General features: G+C 37.0%; 1 protein-coding gene across 1 annotated transcript in view; it reads left to right on the forward strand.

Annotated features, from left to right (window-relative positions):
- Window positions 1-24994, forward strand: part of LOC121418243 (spectrin beta chain, non-erythrocytic 5-like) — a 110146-nt gene extending 85152 nt beyond the window's left edge. Inside the window, exons 55-73 of the mRNA XM_041611997.1 lie at window positions 845-1082; window positions 2409-2546; window positions 4353-4478; window positions 5404-5534; window positions 6326-6512; window positions 7066-7266; window positions 9120-9350; window positions 10361-10543; window positions 11271-11462; window positions 12734-12889; window positions 13948-14165; window positions 14973-15162; window positions 16561-16737; window positions 18350-18454; window positions 19094-19258; window positions 19966-20470; window positions 22293-22406; window positions 23419-23462; window positions 24388-24994. Of these exons, the coding sequence (XP_041467931.1) occupies window positions 845-1082; window positions 2409-2546; window positions 4353-4478; window positions 5404-5534; window positions 6326-6512; window positions 7066-7266; window positions 9120-9350; window positions 10361-10543; window positions 11271-11462; window positions 12734-12889; window positions 13948-14165; window positions 14973-15162; window positions 16561-16737; window positions 18350-18454; window positions 19094-19258; window positions 19966-20470; window positions 22293-22406; window positions 23419-23462; window positions 24388-24768 (3682 nt within the window). The 3' untranslated portion in view covers window positions 24769-24994. The remainder of the gene's footprint in view (window positions 1-844; window positions 1083-2408; window positions 2547-4352; window positions 4479-5403; window positions 5535-6325; window positions 6513-7065; window positions 7267-9119; window positions 9351-10360; window positions 10544-11270; window positions 11463-12733; window positions 12890-13947; window positions 14166-14972; window positions 15163-16560; window positions 16738-18349; window positions 18455-19093; window positions 19259-19965; window positions 20471-22292; window positions 22407-23418; window positions 23463-24387) is intronic.
- The last annotated feature ends 1294 nt before the right edge of the window (window positions 24995-26288 follow it).

Genomic DNA, 26288 nt, shown 5'->3' on the forward strand with positions numbered 1-26288 from the left:
TGGATTCGTGTGCTGTACAAATCCTATATCATTGTTTATATTATTATTTCATTAATGTAGTTGCTTAAATAGATGGGTCTTTAGTTCAGATTTGAAGATCTCAATGATGTTACAATTATTAAGTTGGAATGGTAGAAATTCCAAAGACGAGAAGCAACTGACAAAAAAGCTCTATCCCCGTAAATTTTCAGTCAATACACCTGATTGTGGGCCTTAGTAAGTATTACACTCGTAAGGTACCTTGGGAACAGTTGTAACATGCCAGCAGGCATGATTTCTTGACATTTGTTCTGGCAACAATTACTCCTCCGTACATCCATGCACTATTTGAATTGCAGGGATGCCAGTTTTTTCAGGCAAAAGCCTGAATTCAGGCTCTGGCATTTTATTTTCGGGCCATACTGATTTCATTTTTTGTACAAAATATTGTATTCTTGGTGATTTTCAGGCCCTCTGATCAATTCCAACTGGCAACCTTAGAATTGATTGTGCACAGTCAACCAATTATATCACTGGGATGTACTTTATAAGAAATCACTTTAATCTAGATATTTTTATAGAAAAAAAGGATGTGGAAAAAGCGAACATACATAACTGTATTCAAAAGCTGTCTGTGGTCATTTTGACTATTGGGGATTTAGCACATTATTTTGGGATTAATACGAGATTTCAGATTTTGTAAAAAAAATAGCCACCATTGGTGAGCTATATATAGACTACAAGAAGTCAAAATAGAGAAATGAATTTATGATTCTTTCATTTGTATGCCTGATTTTGCCATTGGGTTTACAGGTACTTGGCATTTTCAAGTATAAAATAATGTTTTCTTGTGTGACACAAATAGGCGAGACAAGCTCTACAAAGAGACAGAAACGAGGAGGAAACGTTTGGCTGAATCCCTTGAGATGCACCAGTTTCTGCAGGACATCTATGAGGTTGGGTCGTGGATCAGCGAAAAGACTCAGATCGCTTGTGATGAGTCGTTCCGTGATGAAAGCAATCTAACCCACAAACTGCAGAAACATCAAGCCTTTGAAGCTGAGCTACTCTCCAACAGAGGAAGGGTTGATTCCATTCAACAGGTTTGTATAGGGGCCACCGCACACCTTAAGACCCAAGTGGTCTATGACTACCGGTAGTTTGCGACTGGGCAAGGAAAATCATCGGGAATCGCCATGTTGAATCCTTACAACTGGATTGCCAGCTCAATCCAACTTCCAGCCAATCAGACAGGAGAGTCCCACTTAGATACCAACCCGTACATGATAATTATGCAACGCGCGTACGCAGTGGTAAGCATCATTTTCTCAGTTGCTTCAGCAAAAAGCAAAATGCACGTGCGTGAATCGCAGACAGCAGGTTGGTAGGATCACAAGGTGTGTGGTATCGGGGCTTATAACCACCTTGCGATTCATCTCCCCTCTGTCAGTCACAGACCATTCATAGACCATTCGGGTCGTAAGGTGTGGGGTGGTCTTTAGAAATATTGGAAAATTGCTGATTGATCTACTCCGCTTCATCCACTGTTTTTCTACTAACTGTTTATTTGGTCGAAATGCCATTTAGCCATTTTACCTTCTGTCTAATTTCCAGTAAGGCTATACCAATTTCATCTTATATCTTCTTGGTTTAACACTACACTTGGAAAGAAAACATTCAGGAACACCCCCACCCCCTTGTTTTACAACTTTGCAAAATATATCTATAGCTGTTTTCACCAAGGGTACTGCTTGAAAATGAGTAATCTAAACTATTGAAAGATGAATTCTGTTTACGATGTATGTTTCTTATGTTTACATGATTTGAGTGTCGAATGAGCCGATGAATTGAACCTGCACTGTCAATGATTAGTGTCCCAATAGGTTATCATAAGTAAGTCACAACCTTACACCAGAGTTTAAAGATAAATGAAGGTAACTGCAGTAAACACTGATTTTACAGGGAAGTGTGTCAAACAAGGCTTAATTGTCACAGTATATCATCAAGGATCTAGATCTGGTACAGTTACATAAACTGAACTTTGTGAAATCTTGAAATCTATGCTGAAAAATACTCACACTGAAGATCACCAACACAGATAAACGCACATGGGACAGTGTATAATTATTGCTTTGAATGTTGGCCCGATGCTTGATCTGAATCCCGTGCTTATTTGCTAATTTCTCAGCAATTACACAATTTCTTCCAGAATCCTGTGGCACAATATTTTTATTTATACAAACAGACACTTTGGTGGTCATTTCATTGGATTCTGTACGAACTCATTTTGAAATCGTTACCACAACTGGCATTTATCTTTAATCAAAACTGAAGTTTTGAATATTGGTTATTAGCTGTGTCATTAGAATTCTCATGATGTGACCATGATCATTCTGTACTAATATGATATTATGCATTATTTATCACAGCGTGGTGAAGCTATGATTGAAAAGGAGCACCATGCCTCTGCCGATATCCGAGAGAAACTGACTGAACTTGAACAGAGATGGCAGTATCTAATGGATAGGTGTGCTTGGAAGCAAGATCATCTACAACAAGCTTACAAGGTAGGAACAGGGAGGGGGGAAGTTTCATCAAAGTTGTCAGCACTGACTAAATGGTCAGTGCTGACTATTTAAGTGAAATCCTTGGTTTCGATTGGCTAAAAAGCACTGGCCTCTGACTGTTGCCATGGTGACTATCAGAGGAAGACAACCTGTCAGTGCTGACTACTTCCATGAAATGGACCCCTGGATTGTACAGGCTGAATATCACATTTCCCCGAAGAAGTTTTCTTTTTCCCATGGGATTATATATTGCCTGAACCTCACAGTGCTGACGGAAAATATTTTCTCGAGGTGAGGAGAGTTGTGATATTTTTTATGAAACAGATAGACTAGACAATATCTCTTATATTTCTAAAATCCACATAGTTTCACCATTAGAGTCTGCGTTGGGATTATGATAAAATTGCAAGCCGTCTATGACCTAATAGAAAACCCAGCTTGTACGTGCTTCATGCATTTTACACATACACACTAAAGCGTACATTAAGCAAACTACCTGATTACGCAGCGGACAAGGAGGGAGTGACGTCACCACAGTGCATATTATGCTGCTATTTAGAATTCACTCAGATGACTTCAAAACCTAGTCATATGACAGATGCGCTCGCTGGATCTAAACATCACTGATTTGAATCTATGTAACCTGTGTAATATAATATAGATATTGTCAACTTATTATCATGCACATGATCAACTCTGTATAGTTGGGTTGGAAAATCAGCATTCATAGAAATAAATGTGTGTCATAGCATCGTAACTCAGATAATGTAAACTGTAGGGAAATTGTCGATAATGAAGAGTGTAGAGAGGGAAAAAAATCAATTCAATTCAAGATAAGGCAAAGGAGCAAGTCAAGAATCATAAAGGATTATAAAGAAAAAGGAAGCATAGAATCAATGCCCGCGGCACGCAGGAGAGCGCGGAATGGAAGCGGAGGCAACCTGTCTGAGAAAACGAAACTGGCGGTTTGGAGCTCACAAAGTTTATTTTAAGAAAACATGAATAAATAACACGAAGTCTCCGCGCAGAGAGATATAAAAGAAATCAATCTAAAGCCGAAAGGCAAAGGATTGAAATAAGCAGTAAATATAAATATGTCAACAACGGACACTTTAAAAAGGCAAAGTGGGAGTGTACATAGCTAACGTTTGACGCCTATTTGCGTCCTGATCTTTGGATAGTGCGTGCGTAGGGAGATGCTGCGCGTGTGCAGGAAAAATTGTGTACTTTTATTCGGCGTGCAAGTTAATCGTAATGAACTAGCAAATCAAATGAATATATCCCAGTTATTGACAGTAAATTAGAATACTCTGTGCAGATTTTGTGGAAGGGCATCAAGTTGTTTTAATAAATGTCAACTTTAATTGTTATCAGCCATTTAGAAGATTGAATTGACAAAAAAAAATTCTCGAGAATGGCATTGAGCAAGGAAATATGCTTCCAGTCTTTTTTTAAATTCTGTACTTGAAGGAATTTTTTAATGTGAAATTTAAATTCACAGAAGTAGGTAAGTATCTCGAAGTAGGTGATGGTTGTGATGACGATCATAACGATGATTTTGATGAGGTTGATGAACACCTCTTGAACAGCTTCATTTATCTTTTATGAACATTCAAAGACACTGGCTCCCAAAACACATCACGTAGTATTCATGTAGTTGCTAAAAAGGGCAGGTCCTTAGTTCAGTGTTGAAGGTCTCAATGTTGTTTCAAGTGCAAAGATATTGCAAAGATATCTTCAGCATACTATAGATTGATATATAATTACTTTGTTGTGAGAATCATTTCTATTCTTTAATCTTTCAAGGCCCATGTTCTTCAGCGTACTATTGATGATATGAGTGATTGGTTAAACGAGGTTGAGAACCAGCTTCAGACCAGTGACGTAGGCAAAGACATGGCTAGCATCAAACATCTTATCAAGAAACATCAGGTAAGTTCTTCTTTACTAGCCCAGTACCATAACCAGGGGCAGATCCAGGATTTTCCAAAAGGGGGGGCTTTCCATAGGCCGAAGCATTTTTTTTTCAGAAAATAAGAACCAAATTTACTGAACCATAAAATATTTAACAATTGTAATTCCACATGTTCAGGGAGAAATAAAACTTTGTTTCACAGGACAATGAGGAGAAAATTAGGATATTTCATATAAGAAAATACGAAATAAATAGTGAGTGAGTGATGTCATCAGTTCCCTCATTTGCATACAGACCGGGATGTGAATATAACTGTTTTGTGAAATTAAGCAAAATTTAAGAATGTCATCACTTTCTTATTTCACATCCGATTTTGATGAAATTTTTAGTGTTATGCTTGTTTGATTTTTCTCTTTTTATTCAAAGAAATATTTTGTTGGGGTGTTCCAAGCCGGTTCAGAAAACCACCTTTCGAAACCTCATCAAACTGATTTAGGCAAAGTTGAGGTCATGGCCGTTCTTCCGGAAGCAATTGTCTCATGGAAATACAAGGGTGTACATGTTTGGCACACTACTGTGTGTAGAATGCATATATGCTATGGTTTCAAATTTTGCTCAAAACAGTCATGTGACTCCACTGAGAGCATTCCCATAGCAACAAGACCACTTCACATGCAGTGGTTTTATGGAAACCAGTTCAGAAGATGGTGGTGAGAATGCGATCAAAGCGATCTTCTAAACTGGTTTCTTAAACTAGTTGAGGGAAACCAGTTCAAGATAGTATACTGAGAACGGTGTCTTTGTTGGATATCGGCACTTCGTGCAATATATATACTCTGATACTACTCAGGCAAATTAGTGCAGACCAAAAATATGCAGTTGAACATACTGCTGAAGTACCCTTTATTGTTGTATAATTAATGTCCCTTCATGTATTTCTAGGCTGTAAATCTTGATGTTGAATCATATGAGGAGAAAGTGATTGAAATCAAACAAACGGCTGAGACATTCAAAGGAGAGGAAAACTTTCTAGCTGATGACATGATAGAGAAAACAGATACAGTCTACCAAAGGTAAGGCTTCAGTTTTTTATTTTTTTAATAGAAATTCATATTTTTCCACGGAATATCTTTAATATCCAAAAGACTGCAATAAAATTGCACAAGAGAGAAATTTCAAAGAGATATAAATCAGTTTTATCCACTTACCTTTTCCCCCATTGTTTTGTACATACACATTGTTCTTATATAATGAACATATTCCATTTATATGTAGTAATGTACATCTTTTTCTAATTTTTGTTTAAATGAACAGTTCTTGTTCATATGATATTGATGATGATAATAATTTTCTATCATACATCACATCAGCATAATGCCCCTCAACATTTAAAGGATTTATCATTCCCCTCCATGTGATTCTGGCTTTCTTCACTCCCTGGGGAGCATTCCAACGAGGGTTTCCTTTATACATTGGGTTTCACACCCTTCCGGGTACCCATTTCACACCAAGAGTTTTTTTATATATACAGTAAATGAGGAAATACAACATTTTCACTCTCTCATTTCAAACCGGTGTGTTGGCTCAGTTGGTAGAGCGTCCGTCTCACAGCCGGGAGGTCGGGGGTTCAAATCCGGGCCGCGTCAGACCAAAAGACGTTAAAAGATGGGAGTTGCTGCTACCCTGTTTGGCGTTCAACAGTTAAAGGGATAGAGCCTCGTCGATCTGGCACTGCACAATGGCTGCCTGGCCCACGATCAATTGGGCAAAGCAAATTTTCGGAGTATTTCATTTCATGTCTATTTTGAACAATAAAATATGGATTTTCATTTTTTCTCATTTTTCTTCCTGAATTCATGACAAGGTATGATGCTGTCAATGAGTTGGCAGCACAGAGACAGAAGCAGCTCGATGATGCCTTCACTCTTTACAAGTTCTTACGAGATGTCGATGACGAGTTGTCATGGATACAAGAGAAGATGACGCTAGCATCATCCACCGATTATGGCAGCTCATTGACTGCTGTACAGAATCTTGTCAAGAGGCATCAGGTTAATAGTCTCTTTTATATCATAACGATAATATATACCATCTGTTGTGTGCCAATACTCATATGGAAGTGATTAAAGTGATTGGCTATCATTGATTTGACTTTTTAAAAATCTGAGCTAAAAGGTCACACTTGTCACCTGTGTCTGTGATATTTTACAAAAATGAAGCCCCCCCCAAAAAAAAACTTAGACCATGTTGGGAGAATCAACATCGAAATCTTAACCGAAGGTTAAGTTAAGAAATTTCATCATAAAAATAGCAAGTATATGGACCTAGTTCATGAAACTTTGATATCAGGGTAATCAAGCATCACTGATCATTTTGCATGAGTTTCAGGTCACATGACTTAGATCAAACTAAGGTCATTTAGGGTTAATGACACTTGACCATGTTTTCAATATCAACATTGAAATCTTTACCAAGGTCAAGCTTTTGTAATGTTATGGTAACATAGGAAGTATATGGACGTAGTTCATGAAACTTGAATGCAAGCAAGACTGCCAGAGGCATTCCATTTGTTTAATATTATGTTGTTGTTTTTTTCACTGGTAGATTTTGGAGAGTGAGATAACCGCTCATGAGCAGTTGATTAGTGCTGTGTCAAACACAGCTCATCAGCTGGTGGATACCAATCACTATGGCAGCAATGAAATCAAAGACCAGGAAACAGTTCTGAATTCAAGATGGTGCCAACTCAAGGAGGCTGCTACGGAAAGAAAAAGGAAACTCTCTTCTGCACTGGATATTCAGAAGGTACTAATAATAATAATAATGATAATAACGGCATATTTACCCAGGGTAGCCACTTCAGTTCCAAAAACTGTTCTCCAAGCGGACCCTGCTATTATTACCCCGGCTCGAGCATTCAAGGAATTTCTTCTTACCAGGTACCTATTCACCTCACCTGAGTCGAGTGTGGCACAATGGGGATAAATTTCTTGCCGAAGGAAATTACGCCATAGCTGGGATTCGAACCCACGACCCTCTGTTTCAAAGTCCAGAGACTAATCCACTGGGCCACAACGTCTCTACATACACCTGTAGATAAATTGATTTTATATAAAAACATCATGTCTGGTAGTTGCAAATGAAATGAACATAAATTACAAACCAAAGGAATCACAGGACATTAATCAATAAAGACATCAAGAGGTAACTTTCATAGTGCACTTGTATAGAAAAGAAAAAAGGAAAAAAAAAGAGCTCTTCATTTCCTTGTTAGCAATATGCAGCTTGTTATCTGGCAAGACGGGGCCTGTCAAACCAAAGTGCATTATAAAAATTCTTACATGTGATATTAATACTTGTAATATTAATACATGTTTTCAGGTACTTTATAAGAGTTGCGGTAGCTCAGGTTGTCGAGGAGTGATCTCATAAACATGTAATCCAGTTAAGATATCAATCAAATCAGTGTGCTCGTAAGCTATTTTTCTGTATTACCCGGTTCTTTGGAGAAGATTCCAAGCTATCCATCTTCTGATTACTTACTTACATGCATCCATGTTTACTTAGCAATTACCTTTAAAAATCTTTACCACCTGAAAGTTTTTTAGACCACCTTTTTGTCAAGTTAGAATCTGTTAGAACTTGCAATCAGTTAACCAGCCCGTATTCTGAAGTCAGGTTTAACTTATACCCCTTTCATAGTGAGAGCCGAAGTGGAGTTACTCTACTTTGGAGGGCAATATGAAAATTCTGAGATTAGTTCGATCCGGATTCAAAGCGGAGTACTCAACCCACTTCGAGAAGAGGGTTACAAACGGAGTTACTCTGCACCGGAAATGGGGTATGCGCTTATCGCTGTGATCTCGCCACACATATTACGCGAACTCGCTTGGAAACCATGGCAACGACTGCGGACACACCGCTGCGGTGCTTGCCAATATGAAAGGGGGTTTAAAGTCGGTCTGCAGTACAAGCGTATAAACTCAATCCGGAGTTATTCCAGAGTAACTCCATTCGCCTTCAGTATGAAAACGGTATTAGACGGCAGTCTTACTCAGTACTAGAATTATGGGAAGCCAAAAATTTTGTTTATATTATTTCTTATGTTTATCATTTTGTTTCCTTTTGCCTTCATACGGGAGAAAAATATGTCAGTTATCATTCCCAGACAATTATGAACAATTTGGATGTCATGTGAGTTAACAAGATTTAATGTGTACTGTCAATTTGCATTGACTTTGAACACTAAATTATGTTTTTGAGCAATTTTTGGTCTTACATGCACTTACAAAATGTGCATATTTTTGGAACCACGTACCCGGTCGTCGCAAATTTGGTCTCAAAAGATGTGCAAGACTTGAAAAACTTAAAATACCATCCAAATTTACTATTAAACAATTTATTCATGAAGTAATTTAGCATCAATGTATATACCTAGTTAACTGCATATTGCCCATAAACTAATAATAGATTAATCAAATTATATTCGGACTCACTGATGTTAACCAAGGAAGATAATGTTATGCTGATCATGAGGTGGAAAATTGTGAATAGAAAAAAAAATACCTTTGAACAGTAGAGATGCTGAATATAGAATGATTAATACTTGATGTACACTGTGATAATTTGATGACAATGTTGATTCTTATAATCTCCAGTTTTTCTCAGACCTGATGGAAGCAGAATCCTGGATGAATGACAAGCGCCCTCTTGTGACCAGCACAGATTGTGGCAAGAATGAGGACTCAGTGGTGTCTTTATTGAAGAAGCTAGATGGTTTGGAGCTTGATCTAGAGGGTTACTCAGGAACTCTACAAGCTTTAGCAACAACTGCCAGCAATCTATCTGATTCATCTAACCCTGCTGTGATGGATGTAAAGAAAAGACAGGTTGGTTTGGAATTTTGATCATTTTTGCTGTGAGGTTCATGTGAATGGTTGATTGCAATTTTTTTTTACCTGATTGCTAAGAAAGCATGAATTCTTGTTAGCAAGCAACCAGATGACCGACGGCTTAAGGTCCTCTTCAAAGGACCTGGTAATGAGGATTAATGCCTTACCAAAGGCACTAGCGCACCAAGTGGAAATCGAACCCGGGTCACCAGAATACGAATCCCTGCTCTACTGACTGAGCTATCGCACTTTCGATGGTATATTCTGATGGTAATGAATATGTGTTTGATTGAAAAAAAAAATTATTTTAGATTTAAAAAGTGATAGGGATTGTTTTCACTCTCACAATGCCATGTACCATATTCATTCAGATGGTTAATGATTCAATACAAATTTGTTTTCTTTCTTTGAAATATAATGTTTATTATACTTACTGATATTTCTAATGTTTTATTTCAATGGAACTGTAAAGTTCTTGCAGCAATAATGTATGCTCTTTGGGCTTGAATAACTGAACAGTCTGTAATATGTCTCCATCACTGAACTGGGTTATTGTTTTGCATATTTAGCGATGTGTATTGTAAATTTGTTCTTGAGATTTTCAAATTCCAGATTGGGGGTCGATAAGAGTTTGATAAATGGGTGATTTCATTGGGTTGGATTTATTTTTGTGTCTCACCTAAATATCTTCCAATGATCACTTCCGATAAAAAATTGATTGCATATTGTCATATTGTAATTCCAGACCTGACAGTCTACGGTCAGATATATGAATGTGATGTCCATGTAACGTTAAAATAATTAATTTGAACTATAAAAAAAATCCAGAAAAGATTTTAAGATCAAACCTGAATTGCTCTGTCAGGAGACCTCCCTCTTCAAAACTTAGCCACATCTGAATTGATCTTCATTCAGATAGCATTGGTGGTGATTCGTTACATCAACATGATGTAATTTTTGGACGCAATCCAATTGAATTACCCAAATTGTATCTCCTCTTATCTTAGATTGAGATAGAGAATGAGTATCAGGAGATTCTGGACCTACTTGAGTCTAGGAAACAAGTGTTGATGGGCCATCTTAAACAGTTTGAGTTTCTAAGAGAGATGGATGAGATGATGGATTGGATTCAGGAGAAAGAGGTCCTGGCCCTGTCTGAGGACTATGGAAAGGACCTGGAACATGTTGAGGTAAACAGTATGAGTCAATCTAATTAACTATTTTATTTATTTGATGTTGGGCAAGGATGCAAATCATGTGATAAAGCCCTGGTGTGTCTGTAAAAAGAGGATCTATTTGATAAGGAATGCAACAAACAATTAAGATGTTTTTCAATAACTTTTTTTAAGACCATCTTTTGTTTATGATTTATGACATTTCTTGACAATGTAATCATTATAAAGCTCATTATATCTTACAAAGTTAGAAATGGTAAATGAAACAATGATAAGGATTTCTGAGGCCCAGTTCTGATAAATTATCACTGAGGGTTGAAGGCTGCTCTAAACTAGTCACTGTTGCATCTGCACCCGACCACGCCATGGAACTTTCGTTCTGTTGCTGAGTACCCGTGAGGATGATGAGGGTGCTACTGTACATATAAAGAGATATTTTCCCTCCTGTTTTGATTCATTTTGAATAATTGTTAGTGCTACTTGTGGATCTGAAATGTCTTGCATACTCTTTAATAACGTTCATTAGGCATTTAATCTTCATTTGCCACTCTCCACCCAGGTGTAGTAAATGGGGACCCGGCAGGAAGGAATTTCTTGAATGCTCGAGCGTCTGATCAGGGTAGCCGTGCTTAGGCTGGGGTAATAGTATGCAGTGCCTAGAAACATAAGTGCTATATACATTGTAAATGTTGCATATTATTATCATTATTATTAACATTTTTCCCTCTCTTGTTTATATCAGATATTGCAGGCAAGGTTCAATAGTTTCACCAAAGACATCCTGACCAACGAAGGTCGTATCAGAGCTATAGGTAACAGGGCAAACACCCTCATCAAGAGCGGTGTTGATGAGAATGATACCATAGCAACGAGATGCCAAGAGCTTGAGATCAGATGGGATGAACTCAAGGAGGCTACTAATGCCAGAACACAGGTGAGAAGCAGATAAAGGGGAATCCAGCCTTGGCCATAAAATGTTGTGTTGGGAAGGAGAAAAATAAACTAGACAGAATGGTGAAAGTTTGAAAGAAATCGGACAAGCAATAAGAAAATTATAGCTGCTTTAAAATTGAGATCACTAATACTATGTACATTTCAAATTGGCAACTGGGTGAGTAAATTATGACAAAGGGCAAGGACAACTTTCCCATAGGCCATGTTCTTTATTATCAGAGATTTGTGGTTTTCTCCCAAATATCCATTCCCCTGGGGCAGTAATCTAAATATAACCCAGGTAGTATATTGTTTTACGTCCTCGTGGAAGAAAAATAGAATTTGAAATAAAACTTTTGGGGAAAATGACATTTTAGCCATAATATGTATTGGAGTACATGGAAGAGTAGTCCTTGCCTTACATCACTATGACATCCCAAGTGCGGCCAATTTGAAGTCTTCATGGGTATAGTGATTACCAATATTTACAACTTTTAAAAATTCATAACTTTCTTGTTGTTTGTCCAATATTGTTCAAACTTTCACCTATCAACTTGTCTGATTTTTCTTTTCCTTATAAAAACAAGTTTTTATTTGGGTTGGATTCCCCTTTAATTCCTGTGATTGATGTAGATATATGTAAATCACAAAGAGATAAGCTGCAGATCATATTTTAGTTATGATAATATTCCCCTCTAGTAGACTGTGTATCATATTATCTTATGTCTCTGTCAAAATATTCTCTCTTCTACAATTTGAATCAATTTTTCATTTCATTTCGTCTTTATTGAAGGTACACATTCGATTCAAAGTATTGATCGACTCATGGGGCATTGCAAGAAACTTGTGATCAATTGCAAGTCTGTTTGCAGTCCCTAAATCAATCATGTCTGGCAATTGATTGCAAATTTGTGATTGATTGGTAATCTGCTCCTTGAAAAAAGAGTGTAATCTGATTTGCTTCAGTTAAAATTGATCTATCAACTGTAAAATTGCAACAGAATATTTGCAATTGATTGCAAATATTTTCTTGCAACAAGTAAATCACTTAGCATTTTCTCAGCATCTTCAGCATTAATTCAGCACTCTATCATTAAACAAAGTCAGGTTTGGTTCGCCCGCTGAGAATGATAATCAGTCAGTTTCAATATTTTTTTTACTTAATGTAGCTTGCTGTCATCAGTTTACAATTGTTTTTAAGAAAAGAGTCATGAACTGGAACAGATGTGTATGAAGATTCATTAAAGTATTTTGATAATGAATGATTTGTAGGCTCTAGCTGATGTACGAGTAGTCCATGCCTTTGATCGAGACATTGCTGAGACCTTAGCATGGATACAAGAGAAAGATACAGCTATATCCAGTGAGGATTATGGTCATGATCTACCCAGTGTTCAAGCTTTGGTCAGAAGACATTCAGGTTTTGAGGTGAATATCACTACTTCTTTCTGCTTTTACAGTCAAACTTTGATAGTGACCACTTGTATAAAAGAACTACCTGTCTATAAAGACCGCAAATTGATTTCCCGTGACTTGTATCCCCTGAGGGTTGTTTCGCAAAGATTTAAGTATGACTTAGGTCGCACTTAAATGGTATGGAACACGCATTTCTATTGATCGATACACAGTAGTGCACGTCCTCTTGGCATGATCTGACCAATGCGATCATGCCTTTTACACCGCACGCAACTAGGCATTTAAGTGCAACTCTAAGTCATAGTTAAGTCATACTTAAATCTTTGTGAGCCACCCTTCTGGATTATAAGGACTTGGCTGTTAAAATTACCCGCTCACAAACACTTTGTTTTTTTTTCATGATTCCCTTGGACAGAGTTTAGACACAGGTTTACTGTTCATTGTTTCATGTTAAATACATGTATATTGTAGATATATTCATCACATGTTGAAGAATATGAAGTTACTTTCAATTTCTTTTTAAGAAAATACCTCACTTTGTCTGTCAATGTGACCTTTTCTAATAATAATAATAATCCGCTTTTATATAGCGCTTAATACATCGAAACGACGTGTCTAAGCGCTAGTATTAACCCGGTCATCGGATTCAATCGGTCGTTCCCGCACACAATGTGTGCACATCCTCCACCCCCCTGGGGAGTGTGTGTGTTGCAGGAGAATGTTACCAATATCATTAACCTGCCAAAGTCTTTGATTGTCATCACATAATGTACATAAAGCTCATGGAGGTGTGATAAACTAGAATTTTAATTGTAATTGATGGTGGAATGAAATGATGCAGAATATAGAATTACAACATCAAGCTATGCACTAATAAGCACTGCTGAAGAAGCAGCTGCTTCTCACCATAGTTGCACTTTTTGTCCTCTAGAAAAAAGTACTTCATTAATCCAGATATTGTTTTGTATATTAGCTTTTTTGAGTGGAAATCAAGCAGAGGACATGAAGTAAGTTATGAAATTGACTTCCTTTCAAAATACCTAATTGAATTTGATCATGTTGATTTTCAGAGAGATCTTGTCGCTGTCGAGGAGAAGGTAGAATCCACCTCGTCACAAGCAGCCCAGCTTGTTGAAGAATACACGGATGCTTATCAGCATATCAGTGAGGAGAATGATACTATGGTGTCTGCATGGAATATGTTACTAGAGAGAGCTGCTTTGAGGAAAGATAGATTGATGCAAGCAGAACAACTTCAGCTTTACTTCAATGAATTCAGGGAACTCAGGTAAGGGAACTCATTATTGTATCCCCCGAACAGAGTTCGGAGGATACTGTGGATTTGGCATGTCTTTCGCCGCAGAGATTTGTATATGTATAACTGTATATATCAGTCCATTTTGTTTGGTGTATTTGCTTTATCCATGTGTTTGTCCATCGATGCGATAAGGACTGTGTAATCATCGGGGGATATGGAATAATTAGGGCAAGGTGTGGTCCACAGATAGCTAATTAGACCAAACCGTGCCCTAAATTGTCTGGCAGTATGGACAGGGAATACTTGCAGGTGGTGCAAGGTTGGTACTCCTTGTCTTCCTAACCCATCTGTATTCTGCAACCACAGCAGTTCTGTTGCCTTTTGCATACTTTGCCACCCACGATGGAGCGTTGTGGCCCAGTGGATTAGTCTCCGGACTTTGAAACAGAGGGTCGTGGGTTTGAATCCCAGACATACGTAATTTCCTTTGGCAAGAAATTTATCCACATTGTGCCTCACTCGACCCAGGTGAGGTGAATGGGTACCTGGTCGGAAGAAATTCCTCGAATGCTTGAGTGCACGATCAGTGGAAGCCAGGGTAATAATAATAGCAGGGCCCACTGGGAGAACAGTTTTCGGAACTGAAGTGGCTACCCTGGGTAAATATGCTGTTATTATTATTGTTGTTGTAGTTGTTGTTATTATTATTATCATTATTATTACCCATTGTGAACAGCTGTTTGCCGATGCTCCTCCGTCTTGGGCTGTTTACTTCATCTATCATTGTAGTAACTCACATATTGGAAATCTGTAATTCCATATCTCATTTCTTTCTAGTACCTGGATCAATGAGATGAATGCCTTGCTTTCATCAGACGAGACGCCCCATGATGTCACCAGCGCTGAAGCACTCATCAACAAACATTCTGAACATCAACTAGAAATATCCCTTCATGCTGCAAACATTGCTCAGTTCGTCGAAGCTGGAAACAAACTTATTGAGGACGATCACTTTTTAGCCAAGGAGGTAAGTTAACTAGTGTATGATTTATTTTTTACCTATACAAGGCATTTAAGCAGATAAATAATATCATATTTTGCTCACTACTTTCAATCCAAGACCAATGAGGTAAACATTTACTATGTTGCCCTCCCTGGGCTTTGCCCAAAGGAATCATGTACAAAATAGAGGGCAATATTTCTGCTAGAACGCTTGCGCAGTAAGAGCCAATTTTGATCGCTAATCTCGGTATCTGAGAAATCTAGCTGGAACCAGTTTATGAACCAACACATTGTAGATTAAGCGATTTGTTGCCAGTGCATACACAAACCAAGCACAAGATTTCTATGCGTTAAGTGTATGTGCACTCCATGCATGATGCGCTACTGCAAGATAACAATTTGTCACAATTGATTAGTAAGGATTACTTCGCTAAGTTTGTGAATAACCCGAAATCAGAAGGATTGATAAGCAAACAGGCATATAAATTGTTCCAAATAATAGCTTGAATTAGGAAATAATAATAATTATATTGACTGGCTGTTCTTTTGGGAAACATCAAATATGATGCCCTTAAAAGAACCAAATTGCCCTCGTCTAAAGACTCGGGTCAATTTGATTCTGTTGCGAGCGACATATTTGACTTCAGGCCAGTCAATATTATGTGAATATGTTTATCTAGCCCCTTATGTTTGGACTTCCCTGAAATTATTCATCCCTTTTTTCTAATTCTTATGAAAGGTCATAATGCTTTCAAATTACTACGGCCCGTAGTCTCAAGTCAGGTTTAACTTAGACCATGGTCTAACTCTCTGCTAAAGTTATGGAAAGCCAAAAGTGTCAAAATTTGTATAAAGTTGTATGTTCCTTATGTTCACTTTGCTCTTTCCTGATTCATCGATGGTGAAGACAATCATCTATTTATACTTCCTAGATGAATGATTTGGGAGCCAAATGAGCAAAAATGTGATATTTCTGCTGAAAATGATTTATGTAACAATTGGCTATCCATACTTAAGCCACAACTTTAAACCTGAGTTTAAGTTCAACCTGACTTCAGAATACGGGCCATTGGCTTTGGCAGTTATTGAAATTAAGAATGAAACCATATGGGACGAGGGTGGAGGCGAAGTTTATCAATTGTTCTACAACTTATTGTAAAAAATAATTCTAGAAAGAATTTGTAACATTTTCTAATGTATTTAATGTATTTATTACTAAGATAAAAGGTGTTTTTCTTTTTTTGCCAAGTATTGTTTATATTTTAACGATATTAAGTTTATGAAATTTAACAATAAATTTACCTGCTGGCCCGTATCCTGTAAAAATATTGAATATTGAATATATATTGATGGAAAAAAATTATTTTTTACATATGCTCATGGAAATTCTTTTTTGTTTTGTCTTGGCTACAATTATCCCAAGGTTGAAACTAAAGTAGAACAACTGGACCAAGCCTGGATCAATTTGAATGCTAAATGTGAGGAGAGAGGAAAGAACTTTGAGGCCAAACTAGATACATTCCTGTTACAGAGAGATTTAGAAGGAGCAGAATCTTGGCTCAATGATAAAGATCCTATTCTTGAAGATCAATCCTTCTTGGTAAGTCCTAAATCATAAGATTACTAGGGGCAGGGTCATATTGACCCCCAATAGATTTCTTGGCAATGCTGCCGCAAGAAATCTTTTGGCCGCACCACTCGCTGGCTTTTTATTTTCAAGACTCTCGCATCTTTTTAGACCAAACTTGCAACATGACAGTACACAGCGTTGAAATTGCGCAACATTTTCTTTGTGGATGTCAGACCAAAAACTGCTCCAAAATGTGGTTTTGTGTACTAAGTCAATGCAAATTGTGTTTTCAACTAATAATCATAAATGTATGAAGAGTTTGACTTTTGCTGGCTGAAATGGATTTATTTGATTCCATTTATAATTGCTAAAGGGTCCGAGACAATGTTCATTAAAAAAGCAATTAAAAATTTAAAAAAAATAGACATAAGTATTACTGAACATCCTGCCCAAGTTTCAAGTCACACGACCAAGGTCATAGGTCATTTGCGGTCAATGTACTTTGGGCATGTTAGGGGTATTTGTTGAATTTCAATCGTAACTTTAAATTTTTATGGACCTAGTTCATAAAACTTGGACATAAGAGTAATCAAGTATCATCCATTGAGAGTTTCAGGTTATATGACCATGGTCAAAGGTCATTTAGGGTCAATGAACTTATGTTCGGGAAGCAACGCAAAATCTTAACCAAGGTTAAATGTTTTAAACATCATGACTCTGAAAGTACATGGATCTGGTTCGTGAAACTTGGACATAAGAGTAATCAAGCATCAGTGAACATCCTTCCTGAGTTTCAGGTCACATAGGTCACATGGACAAGGTCAATGAACTTTGGCCATGTTGGGGGTATTTGTTGATTTAATTGCCATCATAACTGAATGTACATGGATCTACATGTAGTTCATGAAATGTGGAAGTCTTTGGTCACATGATCAAGGTCAAATGTCATTTAGGGTCAGTGAACATAGTATTTTATCATCATATTAATGGTGTTTATTTTTGTGAATGATTATTCTGTAGTCATTTTCAGAGTCTGCAATGCTGCTATATTGAATCGTGTAATGCAGGCGAGACTGCCAGAGGCGTTCCTCTTATTTCATAAATTTGCCTTCTTAAAAGCAAGATTAACCACAACAGTCTGTATTTTAAAGGGAGAAAGTGGTAACAGTGAAGAAAAAGAAGAGTTCGGAGATATGATAATAAAAAGAAGAAACCAAATAAGTGATTAATGTTGAGGATTTCTGCCCTCTAAGAAGGCAATGTTTCTTTTGGATATTGTCTGGAAAAAAAATCTCTGTTGAAAGATTTTATGGGTGAGTAAATCTTAAGAAGGATTTGCAGAAGCCCTAGAAAGCTTTCAATTGAAAGGAGATTAAGGAGTCCTTTGTTTATTGTGTTTGCACCTGCTTTATAAATACAGCCTCAAAGACTATAGTGTTGAAATCCATCAAAAGCCGCCAAGGGTCCTTATTGTACCTTTTCAAGGGCTATAACAACCCATTGAATAGTACAATGGCACCAAATCTTCTGTAAAAACCAAATGAGTTATTATTCAAGTGACTTCTTGTATTGCTTTACTTCCTATCCAGTTTTCTGCATGCAACGATACAAGGTGATTTGATTCTGATTTTTTCTTGTACAGGATGATTCTTGTGATATCGAAGAACTGTTGAAGAAACAGGAAGACTTTGAGAAGATGATCGAAGCGCAGGAGGAAAGGTTTGCTGCCCTCACAAGGCTGACAAAGGTAATTTCGCTGGGTGTGGTCTTCGTGCTCCAGAAATTTCATTGTTACCTTTGTTTTCTTTGGTCACCTAAATTCATTAAACTAGTTTGGATATGGGCAGTTCCATTGAATATTTACGTCCACCCCCTATGTGTTAGACCTTCCAGAAATATTCATCAGAGATGTTGAAATTGTCATAAAATATCATTTGCCTGTGCAATTTATCAAGTAAAATGGGGGCTAAATGTCAAAAAGAGATTTGATTATTGTATGGAATTGCCCTTATGACGAACTTTTAGCAGTGGCTTCTTTTCATGCAATTCCCTTGCTAGATATGATTGAAATGCTGGACACTTCTGTATATGGAGCATACAAAACCAAAATATTAAATGTAACAGCTAGTGGATTTGCTGAATGAATTACAAATTTTTAGAATTATCTGTATGCTGAAATATTGGCTTATGCCACTCCATCTATGCACCTGATATGCAACCCGATTGCCCAATGTCCATTTGTTTGATTAGGTTATTAGTTTATTATATTATGTTAAGATGCAATTTGTTTGATTTGGTTATTTATTAGTTTATTATATTATGTTAAGATGCATTACTTTGGGGTGTGATTTTTTTTAATGCGTTTCTTGTAATCCTTGACATTTAGGCTGAAGCAAATTGTGATGGCAGTCACACAACCCTTGATGATGTCCTCAGAGAATTTGACAAGGTGGAGAAGATGGGAGCGCCCCCTAGAGGCAGAGGTCTTCTTAACAGTCAATTTACAATAGAAGAAGAAGATGAAGAGGTGGAGGAAGAAGAGAGAAAAAATGTAAGTAAATTTCTTCATTTTTTTGTTTTTGTTTAAAGGATTATTTTATGTAAGACCTTTGACCAATGAGAGAGGCACAATAATAGTGTTATTCTGCTTTTATATAGCGCTTGATAAATACAGATATACCGTAAGTAACGGTCTATTAACCGCACCTTTTACTCGGCGGGATAGAAGCAAAAATCGGGGGTGTGTTTTATCCACGGTGATAGGTCTTAGCCAGACTCTGAAAAAAAAAAAAGTCCATTTCCCCCTGAACGAAGGTTATTCACAGGGAAATTAGTTTTGTTTTATTTTATGTCTATAGCTAACATGATATTTGAAGTTTGTTATGATGGCAAGGCTAGAGAAAGACTCAAGAAAATAATTTTAGCAGCCCGTCGTAACCCCTTCTGAACATGTACCATAGATGTCTGCCAGTTCACAACACATCCAGTGGCCGGGCGTAGACGCCTAGCGCAATCTCGTTTAGAGGGGTATGAGCTGCGGGTAATGGGAAGCGATTATTATGATCTTAATCAAATATTATTCATAACAGTTTTATTAACAAACGCACCTACCTTCATGACACTAAGCGAAATTCCCTGGCTAAGTTCAAACAGAGCATTCTCGGTAATATTTTGTCACAGCAGAGTTAGAGTGAGAGCTTGCATGCGTTGTACGACTTTTTAGTTATTGACATATTTCTTGTTTCCTTTTCCTTCCAGGTCCTCCAAAATGAAAATATCAGTGACATGCTGGATGAAATGTCAGGCATTCAACAAGTTAATGCAAGCAAGCCTCAGTCTGTTGGCTCCAAACTTGATCAAACTGACTCGGTGTCATCTACGCCAACATCCAGTCAGGAAGCCGGTATTTCCTCATCTGTTGCTAAGCAACCAATCAAACCTGCATCCAAGCCCTTCAGACCACCTTTAACATCCACAAAGACTGGTGGTATGCATGCTAGTAAGAGCGATGAGACGAGTGGTAATACAGGAAAGATGACGCCAGATGATACTGCAAAGGAGGATTATGAGGAAGAGGCATCACTCCGATCGAGGAGAAGGATGATGATCCCAAGGATAAGCATCACCATGGTCGATGATGAGCTTCCGGAGAGCTTTGGTGCCCCCGATGAGGCTGATATAAAGAAGGATGAAGCAGACCAGATAGATGAGATTGTCAGACAGAATTCTATTGAAGAGGAGGAGGAGGAGGGGGTCAATGATGGTGAGCTGTCATTCTTGAATTAATAGATGGTTAACAAAAACATGGAAGAAGCAAGTGAAGGAGGAGTGTTCATGTAGGAGGATTAAGTCGAGGATTGAGGGTACATTAGGGCCGTCTGCACTATCCCGAGTTTTCAAATTAGTGCGATATTTCTGATCCGGCAAATTATCCCGATCTGAACAATCTTGAGATTATTTGCAATGGAGACGCAATTATCGCGCTAGTAGGATTAATCTCGAGACTGCAATCCCAAGTCAACTGGGGATTATTTGCAAAATAGCGCACTATTTTACGAATTATCACGCTTATTCGTAGGTGCAGACGCACTTGGGATTATTCATTCACGGCGTTGGACCATAATGCATCGATGCCTCGCTCGAGCAGAAATCGCTCTCTTGCGATGGTGGAGACGGGGTTTCTTGAATCTCGAGATTAATCACGAAGAGGGCTGATCGGGCTAAAATCTTGAGATTGAGCAAACTCGGGATGGTGCAGCACCGCCTTCTGACTCATGGAGGGAGGGGGTGAGGGTGATAGCAGCAAGTGTGAGGTTAAACAGGGATAAAACAAGATGAACAACAACCCCATACGTATTCCTGGATGATGATATTTTTAACCAAAATATTTAAGTCACTATTTGTAAATGGCGAGAGAGAGTTAAAGGCAATATTGCTTTTATTGCTATGTGATGACATTCACAGGACAATCCTCCAGATAGATAGAATTTCAATACATGGGTGGTAAACTAGGTGATATGAAAATCAAATCAATTTTAGACCACAGCTGTATAGAATGCCAGGTTTCATATTACTTCTATATTCATGGCAAAAGTAATATACCAATTAATGAATTAAAATTCATTACATTTTTGTCTCACCTGCATAGCAGAGTGAGACTATAGGCGCCGCTTTTCCGACGGCGACGGCGGCGTCAACATCAAATCTTAACCTGAGGTTAAGTTTTTGAAATGACATCATAACTTAGAAAGTATATGGACCTAGTTCATGAAACTTGGCCATAAGGTTAATCAAGTATTACTGAACATCCTAATAGAGTTTCATGTCACATGACCAAGGTCAAAGGTCATTTAGGGTCAATGAACTTAGACCATGTTGGAGGAATCAGCATCAAAATCTTAACCTGAGGTTAAGTTTTTGAAATGTCATCATAACTTAGAAAATATATAGACCTAGTTCATGAAACTTGGACATAAGGTTAATCAATTGTCACTGAACATCCTGCGTGAGTTTTATGTCACATGACCAAGGTCAAAGGTCATTTAGGGTCAATGAACTTTGGCCGAATTGGGGGTATCTGTTGAATTCCCATCATAACTTTGACAGTTTATGGATCTGATTCAATGAACTTTGGCCATGTTGGGTTTTTTTGTTGAATAACCATCATATCTCTGTAAGTTTATTGGTCTAGTTCATAAAAAGTGGACATAAAAGTAACCATGTATCACTGAACATCTTGTGCGAGTTAGAGTAGTTTTCAAAGTCAGCACTGATGCTATATTGAACTGCGTGATGCAGGTGAGACGGCCAGAGGCATTCCACTTGTTGTATGTTCCTATTCCTCTTTATTACCCAACATAATTGATTCTTTGACAGCTTTGTGCTGCAGTGGTAAAATACTTTTTACTTTGTGAATGAGTCGATGTACATGTATCAAAATACCTCCCATCATAAACAATCCTTAGTAAATAATTGATAGTTGATGAATCTTTATTTAATATGTAACTGGTTTTTAAATCTTGAATGAGTGCAAAATGTTCCAAATGTTAGTAATCTTCTGTGATAACAAATATTTCATCTTTCAGATGATCTTCTTGATGAAGACTATCCTCTTGATGATGATGACCTAGCTTTCCAGGACAGCGATGATAGTGAACCCGTTGATGACCAAGAATTTGATGATGCTGATGATTTATTACGTAAGACAACAAATGTTATCTTATTCTTCCTTTGTTGTGAATCTTTTCATTAATGCCTTGTTCAGATTATGACAGGACAAAGCTTAGTAATTGTTTTATTTGCATAGTGTTGGACATGGTAAGAAAAATAATAATCCTACATTTGCATTCATAAGCTCTAAATCTCAAATTTTTGTCAAAAGTTTTGGAGACAAACTCATAACTCATGACATTTTGATCCAGGTGTTGTGTTTGTTGAATGATGTCATAGATTTTTCAAACACAAATTTGTGCTTATTATTAAAAAAAATATAAGTTGACCATAGTACTTTTTCACATTGCAAAAAATAAATGTTGCTGACTTTTTTGTTGTGACTTTCCTTAATGTGCATAACATTTACTATTGTTATGCTCATGACAAATTGACCCCTAAGCGTCAATTTTGTGTTGAAATGTTGGAGTGGACAATTTATGTTGGTGGGAGAAAATGAAGCTCTTATTGAAGGGATAGTCTATCTTGACATCATGTTGCTTTCAATAAAATGAGAAAAATGAAAGGTTTGATGGAAATCCCTCAACGGATAACAAAGTTATGACATTTAAAGTTGTGATTTTGTGAAGTCACTTTCAAGCAGCTGCTCGTTATGTTATGTGTTATAAAGTCATTAAAAAATAATAAATTCAGTGGTTCATGATAACTGACAATATTTTTGTCATGTTATTCTTAGATAGATTTTCATCAAACATTGTCATTAATACATTTCTCTTTTTTTTTCATTGGCTTATTTTTGCAGTGATGTGACAAATCATTGTCAGAACAAGAATCTGTCATGATTATACTTTCCTTAAAGAAAAATAACAATTACTCTTTTAATGACACCTTTCATGTGTGCTTTATGATAAAACCAAGTGTGTATTATTCATATTCAGTACATTCATTCATTCACTCTTGCCTCATGATGCAGTAAATGTGAGCACATCATTACATTTGTATTGTCAATTGCATTTCACAAAATTCCATTTCACACCATAGGTCACCCTGACATATCACCATCTGTAGACTCATCTAGAAATCAAGTAAGTTCAAACTCGTAGATCTTAACCCCACTTCCTTATTATTTGCTTTCTGTAATTGACACAGATGACATTGAGTATTCACAGAATTTCTGTAATCACAAGCATTTCTTTGGTTGAAAATGTGTATATACCCCAGATGTAATATCACAAATTAAGTGTGCCCAAATACTTTTTCAATTTTTCAGATTTTCATGATTTATTGGGCACTTCAAAGCTCATTCATGTAAGTTCAAAAATAATATTTCAATTAAAAAAGGGACCAGAGATTATTATACAAGTAAAATTCGTAGCCACCCTCCCAGTGAACTAGTTGTCATCCAAGGAAGAGGAGGGCAGATTCAATCATTGTAAGAAAGTGTTATCTTTGGACAATAAAATGTTAAGTTGCAGTTATAAAGAGAAGAATGCAATTAGTATACACATGCTTGAATTATCATCCTATAACTTCATTTGGTTTGATATGCACATTTTAATGTCAGTTTCTCAACATCAGGTATACAAGTAAAATTTCAACAGAAAAAGTAAAATAGCTTTTTTGTATTTTTAAAAATCTATGTGCTGAAATTAATTTATTATAGTGGTTGTCAAATCATGTAACTAAAGGCCTGGTCACACCGCCCGAGCGTTGTTGGAGCAGTTGTGGAGCGGAGAGAAAAAAATCATCACCGCTCGCTACCGTTCAACATTTTCGATCTCGATTGTTGTTTTTTTTTTTTCGATTTTTCCCCAATTTTGTGAGCGAAATTCGACCCTCTCTCCCTACCGCTCCACAACCGCTCCAACAACGCTCGGGCGGTATGACCAGGCCTTCAAGTAAACAAATCTTGTGGATAAATGTGCGATCAACATGATTAACAAGGAATGCCTTGACCAGTAAATGCACAAGAACAGAATATTTGTACTTATTTATTGCTTTCCTTCCCAGCCTGAGACGGGGTCATCTGCTTCATCTATAGAAACAATTAAGACTTCCAGACATCCACGAGGACCCAAACCACAAACTCTGCCTCCTGCTCCCCCAAACTTTGATCCTCAAAGACAAAATTTGCCACCTTCCAATGTAACCTCGAAGTCACCTCCAAGCATTCCCTCATCTACAAATGGAGCTTCAAGCCGTGCGAGTGGAGGTCAAAGGTCACCAAGGTCTTTCCAAGATGTGACGACCCCGAAGCCAAGGGTCGGTAAAGTAACTGCTGAGCCCCCACCTCCAATACAGGTGGTAGATCTGAAAGGACGATCCCCTCCCTCCGGTGGAAGCAAAGAAAAAACAATCTCTATCAGTAGCATCTTCAAAAAGAAAAAATAACCACTGTCACTTCTGGTAAGGTATGAATATTATTAGTGACTTTCATCTTTCTTCATAGGGTATCTCAACTGATGGTTGACATACAACAGTACGGTGTCTTTAAAGGAGAGAAATGCAAACAAAAATATGTGAGTCATAGAGTCTTCAATCATTGTTCTTCTGTCACGTACGAATAAAACACATTTCAAATGTTTTATGTAAATGAGATCGGAGAAAAGAATTCTGTTTGAATTATAACAAAAATGAATTCCAAATTCCTCTTTATGAAATGCCTCTTCCTGATTTTCATCAAGACTCCATGATATTTTGACTCCTTCCATTGATGATTGATAAACAACAATATGGTGTCTTTATGGAAGAGAAAACCAAACATCATTCATAGGCCTGTGTCATCACTTTTGGGTCACCTTAAATTCCTCGAAAGGTTGGGTCCAGTTAACCTGACCATTTGTATATTTGCATTATAATTTTTTACAAAGCATTGGGTAAACTGGACCCGACTTTTCAGGAATTTAGGGGACCCTTTTCTTGAATGGTCAGGTTCCGTGATTGGCTGACTGGACACGATAATCCAAAGTGATTGCACAAGCCGATTAATATGTGAGTCAGATTTGATCATTAGGCTTCTGATCAGTGTCATTATTACACATTTCAAATGTTTTATATTAGATTTGCAGGATAAAATGCCAAATAATATTTACATTCCATTTGAATTGTAACGAAAAAGAATTCCAGATTCCTCTCTCTAAAATGTTTCTTCCTGAAATGTGTGTATGAATTTTGTGCATAACTCATAACCAACAGATACGTTAAAGGTTTGTGGCCTTGATATTTTGACATGTCTATTCCTTTTTTTTCTCATCAAGTTGTAAAGAATATGTACTTTCTTAAATATATCTGCCTTGCTACTAGCTCTTTCTGATTTTATACTGAAATATATTCTACTATGATATTATGGTAATTATTGATTCTTGGTTGATGTTAGTAATAGTTGAATTATATATTATCAGATATTGCAAGATTTGAATTAGATGATGAGTGCACTTGTATTAATGCATTCGTTTGTAAATATTGGTTTTCCTGAAGCAATCAAACTATTTTTTTAAATTACACACAAAAAGCTGCACAGATTGAGCCACATATACCAAAGGTGATTCTATCTAAGATTAGTTATTAACTCCAAAAATTTCCGATCGGATGAATGTATGAATTTCTTTTTGTTGATTTAATGTTATAATTTAATTTCAGAACATATGACATCATAATGGTATTCATGTTAAAAAGAGAATATTGTTAATATGGCATGGGCGATAGACAAAATTCACTTTTTCTTTCTTTTCTTTTTATTCCAGAGAATACAAAAAACACCTTTATTTCATACAAAATTCTTAAAATATCAGAACAAATCTTACTCTTGTACATACATACAAAATACATCTTCAAAACATACATTTAACATATTTCTTTGTAATGTTGAGATATACTGTTTTAAGGTGACATTTTCACATAGTGAGTATTTG

Source organism: Lytechinus variegatus, chromosome 7, assembly GCF_018143015.1.
Source record: "Lytechinus variegatus isolate NC3 chromosome 7, Lvar_3.0, whole genome shotgun sequence".
In the NCBI taxonomy this organism is placed as follows: Eukaryota; Metazoa; Echinodermata; class Echinoidea; order Temnopleuroida; family Toxopneustidae; genus Lytechinus; species Lytechinus variegatus.